Source organism: Mchenga conophoros, linkage group LG13 (assembly GCF_057382185.1).
Source record: "Mchenga conophoros isolate Kocher_MC1m ecotype Shallow Benthic linkage group LG13, M_conophoros_male_GT1.1, whole genome shotgun sequence".
NCBI classification, from domain to species: Eukaryota; Metazoa; Chordata; class Actinopteri; order Cichliformes; family Cichlidae; genus Mchenga; species Mchenga conophoros.
Genome location: NC_140538.1, coordinates 5,156,131 through 5,173,173, shown reverse-complemented (window position 1 = coordinate 5,173,173; position 17,043 = coordinate 5,156,131). Strand labels below are relative to the sequence as shown.

General features: G+C 38.6%; 1 protein-coding gene across 2 annotated transcripts in view; it reads right to left on the bottom strand.

Annotated features, from left to right (window-relative positions):
- Positions 1 to 4,995: 4,995 nt before the first annotated feature.
- The window catches only part of gfra1a (gdnf family receptor alpha 1a), a 107,032-nt gene continuing 94,984 nt past the window's right edge, over positions 4,996 to 17,043 (bottom strand). For both annotated transcript variants that reach the window (XM_085296139.1, XM_085296140.1), the window contains 2 exons: positions 10,375 to 10,422; positions 4,996 to 8,878 (listed from right to left, as the gene is read on the bottom strand). In XM_085296139.1, coding sequence (XP_085152265.1) covers positions 8,726 to 8,878; positions 10,375 to 10,422 — 201 coding nt within the window. In that variant the 3' untranslated portion in view covers positions 4,996 to 8,725. The remainder of the gene's footprint in view (positions 8,879 to 10,374; positions 10,423 to 17,043) is intronic.

Here is a 17,043-nt window from a genome sequence, read left to right as displayed (position 1 = left end):
ATCAAGGTGGATGAGTTGGAAAACAAACAATCCAGTCAGTTCTTATGAATGCAGAAAACACAACCATCTGTAAACACGCTTTAATGCTGGTCATTTTCAACATGTGGTTGAGAGGGGACTGACTCCAATTTGGTGGCTACATGAACTTTTAGCACCTCCATGTTGGCTACATGCTTCATCTGTGGGGGTTGTACCTTGATCCTAACAAATGACAAATTCTGTGGCCACAAATCAGAAATCAGTCCAACAACTAGTAACTGTTTGAGAGATGAGGCTGAGATGGAGATCTACTTTGTCTCGAAATTAAAACATTTTTAAGAAGATCAAATCTAAACTGTAGTTTCAGATTTCATAGAACTTAATGACCTCTAAAAATGAAAAATGTCTGAGGAGGGTCAGATAGGACACCTCCTGTTACTTAATATATACAAAGATATTACAACCTGAGGGACAGAACTATTATTTAATGGGAAGCATCTTCATTTCATCTCAGCCAATATGACCAAGCAAATCTCATATAAGACTTTCAAACATTAAGGAAACACACAAAAACATGTGCAGAAAGCTTCTACACTAAAAGAACTTCCAAATGGCACCTAGCGAGGTAACCATGCAGATTTTGAAGCCAACATTCAAAATTTAGATTGTACCCATGGCCACACTCTAAAGTCAGTAACTATCATGCATTCTTTGCTTCTTCATTCAAAACAACACATTTTAGTTTGCAGTAGGTTTATTGATTTGGACCTATTTGTAAGCGCATCCATTTAGTTTCCATATGCATTTATACCAATTCATTTCTTTTTTGCTTTGTGACTAATCATTGATTCTCTTACCTGCCATGTGCCCTGGGAGTTGCCAAACAAAAGATGGCAGCCAGGGTTTAAAGCACTTAAATACATAGAGGGGATGATTGGACCGCACCACCACTTCCTGCTGAAGGGGGAGAATGTGTATTTTCTTTGATTTAAAAAAAAGCTTTTGTATTTGATTCAATATTTGTCTTTAGGGTTTAGTGGTTTTGATTTTCTTCTTTGGTGTTTAATTTATTGACAAACTGGACTGTACTGCATCGTTTTTGTTGTTTACGACTGTGTTTTGTTTAGTTACCCCCTGTTGCGTCATAGTGGTCTGACCTGCCTTGTGTGTCATTTCCTGTTTAGGTCGGTTATGTTTGGTTTGTCAAGTTCACAGTTTCGTTTTGTTTCTTTGACCTCTTTTATGAGCTCAACATTTATTGTTTTGTAAATATAACTTTTTGGGTTAAATAAATGAAAACCCTCTTTTTCTAATAAGTCCACAATGCAACAACTGCAAAAAGAAAGCAAACAATCACCTGGAAAAAAGCCATGAAATGACCACAACTACCATAATTATCAAGTCAAGTAAATTCTAAACACTCATTGAAAAACAAAAAGAAAAGTACAGAATTTGCCTGTGCAGTAATTCAAGCATGGTGTCAGTCCGGTCAGGCTAGGACGTCACGTCTAGAGGCAGATTTGCTCTGCCTACAGTTGCTGCAAATCTGCAAACTAATTTGCAAGGTATCTCTACACCGGCCATGTTATGTGCAGTTTCTGACTTAAACGCCATACCTGTTGTCACTGATGCCTCCTCTAATATTTGCTGGGTTTTGCTAAAACTCCCAAAATCTTACTAAATATATACAGTGTCACCTTAGATGGAAGTATTAACCTTCTTTTGAATATAGTGGTCCTATGTTTCATTTGTATTCTCTTAAAAACAAATCAGCATGATTCAAGATTTTGATGAAAATCTCTTGTGGAAATGACACCTTTGTATTCACGCTAGGACCAAATTCTAGTTCACTAAAATACGCGGTCATTAATTTGATTTTGAGAGTCAATTCTTAACTAAAATGAGGTGAAGCTCATTCTTGTCGATTTTATGAATGATGAAATTTGCATCTATAGCCAACCACTGTTCTTATTCTAAAGTTATTCCATTTTACTGCACAGAAGCCAGGTGATGCCTGCTTGTGCCCCACAGCTTTAATCACAGCACATTCATGAATGGCGTTCCACAGTATGAAAAAAATGGCTTTAATGACTCTTAATAGGCTCAATTTCTGAATGTGAAACGTTGCCTGCTATCAAAAAGTCATATTTTCCACATTTACTGGATTTTATCATTTGATAGCTGTCTTTACAGTTTTGTTTGGAAGCTGCAGGTGGAGTGGGGACTAATTTTAGGATTGTATGTCATGTATTTGTGTGACTATTTTATAGTCTATATTGTGACTTTCAGATTCAGCACCACCTGCCCAGGGGCTCGTCCATGTAAAGTAAACTGGGTAGAAAGAGACTTACAAAGGGGAGCTATAAGGTTGAGATTTATTATTTTAATTGGTACCATTCCAACATGTTAGATTTTGGTGCTTTGGTGTTTTCATTAAACATAGACTTTTGTTTTTAAGCATGTCTCACACCTCAGTAATCCACACTTCTCCTCCAGGAAGTAGAAAGAAAATGTCACTTTTAATTGTGTTATCTGCTCTTTGTACCCCCTCAGGGTGGAACAGAAGCAAAGACAGGTTTGTAAAGTGGACAGAACTGAAGGGTAAAGTATGTTTTTGGAACAAATTAAGTCTTTCCACTTGAGGCTGCCATATTAATTACATCATTGTAGTTATTCTACTGTATATTCTGCTTGATTCTCGGACATCGAAAATGTCAATGCAAGACTAATCTTTGAAGGAAATCTGAATTGCCAGGGTGAAGAGAAACAGCCAGTATGATTCAACTTGTTTCTTTTTCCACAAATGGACTCCAGATGAAACAGATTATAAAATAAATAAGTTAACCCAATAGAAAATGAATGTAAGCAAACCTACAAACAGTAACAGATCTGGAATCCCCACCGTTCTTTTACCATGTAAGTGAAACAGCCTTTATTTTAAACTGATGTAAAACAAAAACATCAGTTTGTTCTACAAAATAGATTTTTCACTAGATTTCAGTAACCTAGATAATAAAGTATAGTTTAACAGGGATTTTGGAGGTTGTGCATGGTGGACCTCGACAGCAGAAAGTGGATTAGCACGCACAGCAGCAGCTCTAGATAGCCGAAGTGGAGTTCAGTAGACTGTATAACAAAAAGTTGGGTAAACTGCTAGTTAAATAAATACATTTGAATAAATATCAATAGTAGTAAGAGTTTCCATTAACTGAGCAGGCACAGTTTTGTTTTGTATGTGGATGTTTGCAACTTTGTTACAGTAAAGGAATAAATAAATGACATCTGTGTTGAAACTGGATATGGAAATGTATTCTTTTGTTCACTTACGCTTTACAAATGCTGAACACAAACTTCAGACCAGAAATGAGAGTCAGCAAAGGAGTGCACACTTCACTTATAACTTTCTTTATGTTCCTATTGCGACCAACGGTTGTGAACTGGTCTCCTTGGCAATAGTAAATAAATAAATTACTGAAACCATTACATTTTCTTTCTGCGTGTATGAAATTTGTTGTATAGTTAATGGCTGCACATAAAGAGTGACTTGAACACAGTGGTAGAGAACGATGTCCACGGATCACCTTATTTTAGGCATTAAAAATACTGTGAGTCAGATATTTTTTGCAGCTTGTTGCATTAAGTGATGTGGCATTTATGTTCACTTCCCCAAATTAACAAATGCTTGGCTAATGGGTTTCCAACTGCAAACGCTTAACACAGTGCTTGGTATTAATGGGTGAGGATGTGCAGTTCACTTAATGGAAGAGAAAGTAAACTCAAATGTCAGACTAATTTGATGACATTTGATGACGATGCACACAACAATTTCCCCCATCGTGCTTTTCTATTATACAATAATGTTTCATTCATATTGCTTAAAATGCATCTGCAGATGTGCCCAATGCCAACTATCAACTCCACTTTTATGACACATTTAGCCATAACTGGGAGCTCGAGGGCCAGTATTTACCTGTTCAAAGGAGTTTTTCAGCCCACTTTCTGAATCTCTGCTACAGAAGTGCTCCAAAGCACTAAGTATTTGGAAACCTTTTGTGAAAACCGATTCAGAAAGGAGGTGGAAATGAGGAGGGACAGACAAAAAGTGAAATGCTGGAGGAAGTTTGGCCTCACAGTGCAGTAGGTCAGTTTTTTTGTGCTTTTTCTAAAGTGGCTAAAGTGTTTTCTTGGTAGGGAAATTTTAACAGTGCAAGGTAATTTCTTTATGCAGTTAACGTTACACTCAAGTGTTTCCAGAAAATCAGCAATAAGACCACTCGAGCCAGGTGCTTGAGTCCAACCCACATATTAATGACTCCTTAAGGATTATTAAGTGCAGTTGACATGAATATTTCCTTGCTTAAAAACGCCAAAAAAAAAAAAAAAAAAAGCCAAAAAGTCCAAGTCTCGGCATGTGAACCATACTTCTGGTCATTAAATTATTTAAAATAAATAATGGCCCCCAAAGCCGTTGAATGGAGGCTCTGGTGTCGTAGACCCCAGCCTCTATTGATCTTGTGCTTAGAGCTTATATATACATAAATAAGATGTAATTGATCAAAATGCTGCACATTATCTGTACAAAAAAAATATCTACAGGAGTATGGATCTTGCCTTCTTTCTTTGAAAGTTTTTCTTAAAGTCCAGCACCTGCCACAAAGGTCTCTGGTATGCGTGTACCCTTTTGTTCCCCGTGGTTCTGTTTCTCAGCACGGTGCCTCGGATAATATAGTATTGCTGTGTGCTCACTCGGTCTGCTGTGACCCCTCCTCCTCACACCAGTTGGTCAAAGCTAAAAAATTGTGCGAAACCTCAGATGACTCTTACTTTATCTTTGGGTTTCCTCTGGCTTGGTAACCCAGGGTCAGCTGCATTAACACACATGATCTTATCGGCCTCTCTGGATCACCTCACACGGCCTCAATGTTTCTTTAATCCTGCCCGCCTCACCTGCCTTTCCCACGGGCCCGGTGCCTACCTTTCATGTTTCCACAGGGAAATAACATCACATACAAGCAGTCTGGGTGATTTAACAGTTTTTAATTATAACTTTTTGTACAACAGATTTTACATTTTCACAAGCTAAGAAGTTGATGATGCCACATAGCTAAGGGAGTCTGCAAACTCAAAATCAAAAGAAGCTGGTATTTCTGGTATTTCAAAAGAACAAATGGGACTGTGAAGGACAGCAAATATTTTTACCATCTCTACTGTTTGTTTGGTCCAAAAGTGGGGATCCTTTCATTGTGAGGAAGTGTCCCCAGTTTTGAGGCCTTCTGTGATCAGAAAGCACTGAGTCACTCTCATATTCCAAAGACCACGAAGACACGGCTCTGGGATTCAAATATAAAATGATCACACATACTCTAAGACACAGTTCTTAGAAATGCAATCAGTCCCAGGCAGGGCTTTTTGTAAAACAACAACTAATAAGATTTCTCTTTAACTTTCCATCCAAACAGACATTCAGTTTGTGGGAATCATCCCACGTCCCCAACCATCTTCAAACACACCATAAAAAAATCCTTCCAAAGCATGGTCCGGAATATATTTGTCCTTAAATATTGATTTCTAACACCATGCAATGAGTTTTCTGTCTTCCTTAACTTCAGCATAAAAAAGAACCATTTAAATCTTTAGCAGGTCCATCTCATTAACTTCAACTCATCAAAAGAGCACAAATTAGTAAAAGATAGAAAAATAAGTGTAATTTTTATCCAAACAACAAACAAACAAAGAAAAACCTGTCAACACTGCATTTTAGCAACGTCATAAATGGGGCTATGGTACAAAACAGTATGCTTAGGAAATACAGCTGTTTTTAAGGTACAGTAAGAGAGTTATAATGATATCCTCTGCCTCAGATGCAATAATATTCCATAATCATGTACATACTGAGAGAAATATACATTTAAGTTGTTATAAAAAAACAATATTCTGGCTTATTCAATGTACTCTATGTTGTATCTGAATGACAAAATAGCTCACAATGCTCTGAAATAGAATATTATCAGACATTTATTTGTCCAATTCATAGTTTCAGCCAAGTACATACAGTGCATATACCATGTTTATGCTCGGTAAATAACATTAAAGTTCTACTATACATTAGTTGTGTTTTGAGAAGCGACATAAACCTAAGCAGCGAGTGATGAGTATCTTGTCAGTGGCTAGTGCTGAACATGCCACAGAGATGTGTGTAAGTATCCCGATCACAGAGAAATCTGTCAAAATTAAAAGCTAAGATTTTATTTGCCTCCAATGGAAAAGCTGGAAAAATGATGCCACAATGCCGTGTTTTTCCCTTTTTTTAATTTTTCCAGTAGTCATCCAAAGTAGACGCACAAAACCATTAATGATTTCCATATAGATCAGAAGACAAAAGTAACCATTTGCTAAACTCCTGCCTGTGCTTAAGGTGTCAAGCTTTGAAGTCTGTTCAACATGGCAAAGTGGTGTTCGTCACGAAGAGCAATTTAACAATATTTGAAAAGTAGGAAGGGTGGTATCATCTCTTGACTCTAACGTTCCATTTCAAATACCTAAATCAACTCTTAAGTTGATATTCTTTATAATTCAAATTTGAAAATTATTAGGTTATTAACAACTAACACTGTCAGATCAGGACTCTTTGCCCTCAGGAGCATCATCCACGGAACATTTACCAAAGTTAGCTCTCATTCTCAAAACTGTTTCTAGTTTTCCAAGTTTCTAATGATGACATATTAGAACAAAATAATTTGCATTTCCAAATCTGCTAAATGCATGCTCACGGTTTCCCTGGAACCACAATAGGCTGTCTATTGTGTGTGCGTCTTGTTTTAAAGCAGCTTGTACTGAACTTTGGATACTTTCTTGTTATTTATTTGTTTGTTTTTGGAACTAGAAGTGACAGATTAGGACCACAGAGTCAAGTGCTAAGCTGTTAGCTAACACTAACAAGTTTTCTTAGGAAGGTGCACCCACAGACTGAACTGTCACACTGCACAGACACATATACCTGTTGATAATATTCAAGTAATATACAACTAAAAGATGAGAACTTCCGTTATTAAAACTGGACTTAGTGGACAGACTATTGGCCAAATTAACCACACAGGAATCTTATTGAATAAGTGATCACACTAGAAATGCTCCAAAAGGTAACAACACCACGAATATGGCCGAGGGGTCAAGTTCAGTGACCTGAATTAGCTGAGGTGAAGGCTAGCAAACATCTAGCATATTTCAGGCAAACAGCACAGCTTATATTAGGAAGCAGAGTTGGCGTGTAGCCTGCAAGTGTACAACAAAAACCCTCATTTGAGGTTCTCGTTCTCTAACCAGTAAATGTTAATTATGTAAATAAGCTTGTTAGTTAGAGATTATAAAGTATCTGTGACAGATCTTTGCTACTTAAAATGAAGAGGAAATTCTGCCTCTTTTATGTCATTTGAAACTCACCATACTGGAATTAATTAGCAACAGTGACTACGGCTTATGGGGTTTAGCAAATGGTCAGCTTAAATTTAACATTTCCTCTCTGAACATGCTTTGACAGTTTTACAATTGAGGCAATAAGTTGTAACACAGAAGTGACAGAAGACGATGTACTGATGGATGCATGAGTTAGTGCTGATTACACTCTACAGCAGCAAGCCTGCTTTTTGTCAGCTCTGGTTTTTGTGGGCTCGATGCAGTGGCGTTCATCTAAGCAAAAAGGAAAATTCAGGTAAAACTTTAGCAGCTTCTCTCTTACCTTCTCCAAAAGAAACATTAAACATGGTTTGGACAATTGCAAGTATGCACAATCACTAACGAGTGGAGTGGATTCAGCCGTCCACAGCAGCGTCCCGACCTGTGATCGCTGAGCAACACGCCGTTTTATAAAGTGAAGAAAGGGAGCCGAAAGCCTCGGACCTAGTGTGTTGCTGTGTGTTTCTGTCTGACTGTGTGAAAATGTGCATCAAGTGTTTGTGGGACTTTGCCTGTGTGCTTCTGCCAGCGGCAATCTGTGTTCAGTATGAGCTACAATAGAAACAGTTTGGGCGCTAAACTTCTCTGACGTTTTAAGTTAATGTATTTTGTCCTAAAAAAAGAAAATGACTTTTTTTCGTTAAGTGACATTTAATTCAGCTCATAAAAATGTAAAATACCAGATCACGGCATTATCAAAACAGACACATACCACAGAGGAGATGGAGTAACACCTAAAAGGCTGCCCAAGTGATAATATGTAGCCATTACTGAACTCACTGTGACTTTTAAGCGAAAGATCCCACCTATAGCCTCAACACACAAACAGACATGGGTGAAAACTGATCAGACAACTCTGAAAATTGATGTTCGTTTACATTGCGTTCCAAGAGTCACACGCTGTGGTTTATTGGAATGTAGTCCTCCAGTATTTTCTCATCTCTGCCCAAGTGAGCGGGGTACGAAGCTGTTTTAAATCACCTCTTTCTCTGACTAACCCAACGTGAGCACACAGTCAAAACTTGAATTAACATGTATAGCAGATCACTGTTTTAGCACACAGCAGCAACGCTAAAAAAAAAAAAAAAAAAAGAGAAGAAAGAAAGAAACAACAAAGCTTTTCAAAAATTAATTAAAAAAAACAACAACAAATCAAAGCAGGAATTAAAAGACAGAATCCAAGAGAAAAAAGTACAACAGGTCTAACTGAAAAGAAAGGATATAATTCCTTGTTTGTCTTCTTCTTTTATACAAATGTGTTTGTCAGTCTGTTTGTTGCTGGGAAGTGACGCAGCTACAAATTGCCTTGCCAGGAAAGCACCGGCAGGCTGCAGTACCACAGCCAGAACAGCGGGGGCAGCAGGGAGGCCAGGCCCTCAGGCCGTCTGGAGGCAGCCGAGTTTCTCAGGATGGCGTTGGAGGTACTTGGACCATCTATCTGAGGGTCCTGTTAGACAGGTAGACAGAGATTGGAGAAAATGAGCTCAGCGTGGTTCTGAGATGTCCCAGAAAGATTATGTTCACAATATGCAGCTGGCATTGCAGAGGAAATTAGGAGGAAATGCAAATGCCTCAACTTTTGCTTATTTTTATTTTATTTTGTTAATATTATGCCTACATACTCATGTTCACAATGTTTAAAATGTCTTCAGCATTCATTTGGTGTGGCACACTAAACCATGAAAGGTTGTTTTTATAAGTAAAATGCCACCGTGGAAAGTTAAAAAGTAGAAGTGTGTGTGCGTGCTTAAATTTGCATGTGCACCACGTGCTGGTATGTGTATACAGGACTTCACCAGCGGTCTTTGGCTAATAAAGCTGCAAGCTAACGGCTGGGTCATCTCCCCAAGACCTGGCCCTGCCTCTATTAAATGTCAGTCCAGTGCATAACAGTGCCTTATTATTGTACAATGACATTTACAGTGAACTTTAAAAGCCACCAGATAAGCAACGATCCCATTTCAGCCTCAAAGGAACTACAAAGAACAGGAGTTTACAAAGAAGGCAGGAAGGATTGCTGTGGCAATCACTGTCAGATGGAGGTCAGAGACTTTCAGCTGGGTCAGATTAGAATTGGTGATGATATGATAACTTGCCGATTGCCTTGTGGTCTTGAATGAAATTGTCGTATCAAATGAAAGGGCATAACAGTTTGAGCTTTCACCACCGAAACAAGTTATAGGTTCTCTTTGTGCGATACTGTATCTCAAAGCAAATCTTTAATAGCAGTTTTAACCTGTAACATCAATATAAACCAAACGGCCACCGTAATAAAACCTCCCGTCTAAAAAAGCACAGGTCCCCCTCGTGTCACCAAAATAACCCTGACGCTTCGGAGATAGATACAAGACCTTTATGGTGAGTTTTCTTAGTGTGCTGTGGTGTAGATGCGGGGATGTTGGCAGCACATCTTCTGTTTCTGTTACTTTAAAATGAGTGAGGAGGAGAATACCTCACACATATTGTGGGATACTAATTTGGACTCAGGGCTGGGTGAAGACCTTATGATCATGTGAACAAGTGTGATATTATTTATTTGGGTGGTATGTGTCACAGTAACACCCACATGTATACCAGGAACACGTTTCCCTAGCAGAATCATTAAATTATAACGAGATTATCAATGTTAGTTACTTTGCCTGTCAGGGACAGCGTGCTGTGGATAGATACTTGCAGAGCTGTGAAACATACTTTAGATGGATGCTTTCCACTCTAGTTATTAACTTTTACTTTAATGTCATGGTTTTGGTATAACTCTTATCAGAAGGTCTACATTTTGTTGTTTTGTAGATGCCTTTTTAACCGTAAAAGGTTTACTTAAATACATCTCTAACCTTACTCAAAACACATAGTTGCTCTTCATGTGCTAGACATTCAGCTTATGCTTATTCTTCACTTTATACAATAGATTTGTAGTACAACATTCACCGACATTGAACTTACCACACAGATGACGCCATCGGCACTCGAGTTTGACTGCGATTTCTGAGCCTGCAACAGAAGGATACAATCAAACATCTCAACCTACAATCAAGCTTATATCTGCAAATGGCAGTCGGGTTATACGTTACTGAAGTTTCAAGGTCGAGAGTCTGAAGTGTGCATGTTACATCACAAAACAGAGACTGTCAGCAGAGAATCAGAAGCAATTCATTTGCTTTGTTCAACAATCAATGCAGCAATATAATTTTAATTAGACTGAAAATATTCTGTCAATGTGTTTTCACAACAGGTGAAAACACACGGATCGGTGTTCAAACACTGTGACTGTGACTAAACTTCAAACAACTATCACATTCATTCTGTGCATTTATGAAAGCTCGGTGCTGCTCTGATCATAAAAACAGATTGGAACCTGAAGCTGAATTGGAAAAATCTACAGTAACCTTGCAGAGTTTACGCTGAGAGCCTGTTAAACTTTTAAAGCCTCTGATATTTACACAAGAAGAACGAGAGTGAGCGCAGGGGGACAGTCAAACCCCCACTCTGATTTGATCTCAGATTTATCATTCAGCAGCTGTCACACACTCAAATACACTGCCTTTGAGTCCCAGTCTGTCACACACACACACAAACGCTTTCACCATGTGCGTAAATGAAGGTTAGGGACTGTTCTGTGATGACAACCATGACGGATAATTTGAAGGCTTAACTTTTTTTCATGATTATTACGAGAGTACTATTAAAATTACAGCATACGTAGATATCATACCAAACGCAGAAATGCTCTGTGATGCAGAATGCAACTCTGTGGTTGAGCTCAGCCAACCATGACCATCCAGTTTTTCAACAAAATGCTTGCTGGGTTACTTAATTACTACTTAATAACTGTGTGTCAGCTAATATTAGTGTCTTTCATTTTTTATTTAGGAAAAAATGTAGAAATGTATTTGTATTTTGTTAAACAGTGTTGATTATATCTAACAATATATCATACAATCACATAAGGCAAAGGTACTAAACTAGAAATTGCTTTTTACATCTCTAGCTGGTATTTCAATCATACAAAAACATACAAAATACAGTCCTGATCAAAAGGGACGGTCGGTTTAACTGGAAATAACTTTTGTCATATCTAAGAGATCATCTTTAAAGTAAAGAAGCAGCTTCATTATGACAACTGTGGTTTCAGTGTTGAAGTTAACCACCAGAGCCCAGAACGTAACATTACTGAAGGTTATTGTGGCATCATCTTGACAGAAAACAGAACAAAAAGTCAGCAAACATCCAAAGACTGGGAGTTTGAAGTCTAGAATCCAAAATTCAAATAGAACAGAAACTAATGCGCCGCAACCAGCGTTGGAACATACATCAAAACCTCTGAGTTCACTTTGCACGAGATAACTGTGAACAGGGAATACAAAAGAACATATTTAACTGTGTTGAATTCAGCGTTACTCGGCACAGTACATGAAAAAAATATATAATGGAAAAAAAGAGCAGCAATGGAAAAAAAGAAACATAACATCGTGACAATCATGTCCTCTGGGTCTAAGCTCTTCAGGCAAATTTCTAAACAGATTAGAAGTGATTACCACTTTTGCTGATTGCAAGCCCACCATGAGCTGATTTACTGATTGGCAGTGTAGACCTTGTAATCAGCATGTGAACATCTTGTATTTTTGTTGTGCATTTGGTGAATTAAGCAGCTGGTTATGAGTTTGCTACCTGTTTTTCTTTTCTACCTCCAAGAAAAGAAACTTTATTTTTCTCTTTTCTTCTAATGACCTGCACACTGAATATATGTATTGAGGATGGATGCTGTAAGTGAAACGCCTGTGTGTATACAGGAAGTAGGTGTGACAGCATAATAAATGGCTCCTGTATACAGTATAGTGAATTCAGGCCAAAAATAGGGACGCACAGAATGTAGCAGGCATAGTATTATAGAAAGTGAGAATGTGTATTTTGTTATTATACCCATGCTTCAGCGCTAAAGTGGGAAAAAAAAGGGTTGGGTGGAATGATGTCTATAAATCATGGTGTATTTGCAGGCCTCTGCACAACGACCCAAACAGCAGAACAAGCTGAGATTTTAAAGCATTGTCAAGGAAAAAATAACAACACAATGACTAAGCACAACTTGCTTAGTCATTGTGGGGTTGTGTTTCCTGATTAAGGCCCATCTGTGTTTACCGCCATTGTGCTAAACGTTTCCCCGTCTCATCACTGAAAGAGACGATAAAGTTTTACAGCTTGTTGCTGAAGTTTCGAATCCCGAGGGCACCGAGTGTTTCGCTGCAAAACGTTGGAAAAGCTTAATCATGTGAATGTGAACCTTACATCGCACATAGATGTAGGCTTCCATCTGCCACTTTATTGCTTTTATGATTGCAACATCTTCATGATGACTAACAAATTCAGCAATTTAGATGCAGATATTTGTAAGATTTGCATTGTTGCAACTGTGAATATTAGTCATTCGTGTCTTTATAAGATTTTCTGGTGATGTTAAAAGTGTAATGTAATAATAATTGTGATTTAAAACTGACAAACATAGCAATTGAAACACATTTATTGCCTTAGCTTCCTCTTGGACTTTTGAGCCATTTAGAGTTTTCGTCTTCTTTTACAAAGACATCAAGTCCGTTAACAAATATGTGCATGGGTGGAGGTCAGTGAATTCAAATACACATCGCTGTTCTTTGTTTTGTTTTTCTGATTTACTTCCCTGTTTGGAAAAGTCACATTAGCATGTAGAACATTTCCATATTTGTCCAGGGTACTTCCTGTCTGCTTTGGAGTCAACTATATTTATAACAACAAAAAAGAAAAAAAGAGAAATCAGGCTGACAAAGCCCTGCGGTTTTTAAATGTGTGCTGATCTGCACACATTTATGTGTATGTGTTTCTCTGAACATGTGTGTAAATTTTAGCCCTTTTGTGTGAGGAAAGAAGAAACGCGGCAATTCTAGTATCTTAATTTCCTGTAAAAACTAAAGAGGATGAAAGCGTCTTCACATTACCGCCAAAACAAAGACACACAGTGGGGAAATTAAACAGAGAGGAAAGTACCCTCTCCAGCACAAGAAACGAAGACAAGAAAAAGGAAGCTGGGTCTCTTCAAATTCAGCTGGCAGCTTGAGAAAAACACTGTTCAGCCACATGTTTGAACATTTTATAAAGGAGCCAAGTTCGATTTATAGACACTGATAATTTGAAAGGTCTCAGGCTGGTTATTCTCCAGCCCCTAAAAATATAGATCTCACTGGGAGGTGAGGAGCTTTCAGCTTTTAACACCTTCAACATTTTTTCTCTCCACTTTAATTTTTTTCGTCTTTCAAGCCGGGGTAAATGCACTTCAGATCTGCCAGATTCTCACTGGCTGAAACTGGAAAGGTTTTGAGTCAGTGTTTAATGGTGATTGTTCTGCATGTTTGTGCGTCTGTGTGTGTGTTTGTACAGGAGAGAGATCAGTGAGGAGAGTAGAGTGAGTTTTCTTGACAGGCCTGTCCCCCGAGTGTGTCATTTCAACAGCATCGTCCGCATTGATGCTTACATACACACACACATTTAAAAAAAAAAAAAAAAAAAAAAAAAAAAAAAATCACACACATACATGCAACAGCACTCGAATATAACACACACACACACACACACACACACACACACACACACACACACACGGACACAACAACTCTCTCATTAACTTGTATTTGACGTGGTATCAGAGCAGTGCCAACAGCACACACGCATCAGTACACTACCAAAGCTCATTATCAGTGCAGACTGGGTGTTTGTGTGAGTGCGCTTGCCTTTGTGTGGATTTGTGTGAACAGGCTTGAGTGTGTAATTGCATCTATCTAGAATATCTGTCTGTTAACTTAACTTGCAGGGCTTCATGGCTGCTTATACTTTCTGTGCCTACGTGCATACAGTACAACCTTCCTCACCCACATACATATTATATGTTGCAGCTATCACTTTCACATAGATTAAAAGCTATGCTATTCTCATACTGAGTAAGTAATGTGGAGAACGGCCCAGCATAGCCAGCTACATTGCTACTAAGACACTTTGAAGTGTTGGTGTGGCGCTCGGTAACATCACCTCAGAACCACATTACTGGTTGATTCTTCTCTACATCACTGAAAGCAGCCACTACTGATTTGTCCTGCAGCAACAAGTGTTGTTCAGTGTCGGGTTTAGCTCTTAGCAGACTTTTTCACCTTCTAACCTCTGATATACATACAGCAGACCTTTGTAGGACTTTGAGCACAATGGTATGTAAGCCAGGTTTGCAAAGTCATCCTTTGTCATTCTGGTACATCACTGTAATGCCAGCCCACATCAGATCACCAAGCAACTGGCCGATTTTATAAATGGCATGCTATTTGTGCATCTGCACGCCACTTTGCAACTTGCTCAACTTCCTTCATGCAGTCAGTCATAGTTTGTCTAAATGTGCGTCTGTAGTTTCATAAAAATCAAAAAGATTAAACATAGAAAATATACACAGAACTAAAAGTAAAACTAGCTAAAAGCAAAAAATGGTAAATTTTCATAATTATTACTTTTATTAATGAATTTTTAATGTCACAGTTGTTCTGCCTTCAGTCAGGTGCCCAGTTTTCCATGATTAATGCAGCTCTGGCTTCAGTGTTGTGCTAATTAATATTTTAAATATTTAAATAAAACATGTTTGGTAGGTTAATTAAATTCTAAATTGGCTGAAGATGTTAATAAGTAATGAATGTTTGTCAGTCTTGCTTTATCAGCCATGTGATAGACTGGCAACCTGTCCAGGACGTACCCTGCCCTGACTCTATAATGCTGAACAGTCACGGGTTCAGAGTCCCCCTTGACTCTGAACTCCATAACTGGTTGATTAAATGGATTAGTAACATAAATAATCGATTTTGTTTCTAAAAAGAAATAGGTGATTTCAAATGACAAGGCTACATAGATCTTATGTTATCACTCTTTATTTTGGCCGGTTTGTCGTGGGTTTAAAACCCTCAGCTTTACTACTGTGGTGCACTCTTACTACACCCATCAAACAGGTTTCTAGAAAAAGCAGCAGTAAAAGCTGCAATAAACTCGGCACCAAACTGCAACCAAAGTGCTGACTTAAATCGCTAAAGACCCAGTCATTTCCCTCAGAAGATGGAGGATCTCAAAGGAGGCTTAAATTTATCAATCAATCAATCAATCAATCTTTATTTATAAAGCACTTTTCATACAGAAAAAATGTAGCACAAAGTGCTTTACATAGTTAAAAGCAGCCCACCCCACCCTCCAACTCACTCCCCACACTCTCAATACACATATATCCCCCCACCCCCACCCACACACACATACACACACGCGCACACTTAAAGAGTAAAAATTGGGCTGGGCTCGCATGAGCCAAGTGAGGAAACATTATAACAGAGAGCCGGTCACAGACCGCAGCCTCCGGGCTGGGCACACAGCAGGAGGGAGGCCAAGGAGCCCCCCAACCAGGCTGAGAGGACCCCAGAGACCCAGCAGCCACGGTCAATAACAGCCCCGGTGCAGAGAGCGCCCTCCGAGGAAACACTGGAGATATGACGCAATACGATATATACAGGGTAAAATGATAAAATAAATAAGAACAGGATACAATATAAATATAAATATAAATAGAGTAAGAAGATTAAAAAATGAATAAGAATAAAATCAAAAAATATTAGGTAAATCCTAAATTAATAATAGAATAACAGGATAGAATAAATAAGCATAAAAAATAAATAAACGCTAAGTAAAAGCTAAATTAAAAAGGTGGGTCTTGAGCCTGTTCTTAAAAACATGTACGTTCTCTGCGGCCCTGAGCTCCTCCGGCAGGCTGTTCCACAGACGAGGACCATACCACTGAAAAGCTGCCTCTCCGTGAGTATGTGTCCTGACTTTAGGGACAATCAAAAGGCCAGTACCAGAGGACCTCAGGGTCCGCGAGGGTTCATATGGTAAAAGCAGATCTGAGAGATAAGAAGGCCCAAGACCATTAAGACATTTAAAAACCAATAAAAGAACTTTAAAATCGATCCTGAAACACACGGGGAGCCAATGCAGCGATTCTAAAACCGGTGTAATGTGGGCCCGCCCTCTGGTCTTCGTCAGCACACGAGCTGCCGAGTTTTGCAAGAGTTGTAAAGTTGAAATATTCTTCTTAGGAAGACCATAGAGCAGGGCATTACAGTAATCAATGCGACTGGTAATAAAAGCATGCATCAGCATCTCCGTGTTGGCCCGAGAGAGAATAGGGCGGACTCTGGCTATATTTTTTAGATGATAAAATCCAATTTTGGTTACATGTTTAACATGTGGGATAAAACCAAGCTCAGAGTCAAAAATAACACCCAGGTTTTTCACTTGTAGCGAAGGACATAGTGAAAATGCCTCTAATTTAGACAAGAGTTTCTCTCTCTGAGCCTCAGGACCGACAATTAAAACTTCAGTTTTGTCCTGGTTAAGCTGTAAAAAGTTTTCTGCCATCCAAGATCTTATATCCAAGATACAGTTAAAAAGGGCATCCATTGGTCTGGTGTCATCAGGAGACACGGAGATGTACAGCTGCGTGTCATCAGCGTAACTGTGGAAGTTCACTCCATGCCTCCTGATGACACTGCCGAGAGGCAGCATATACAAATT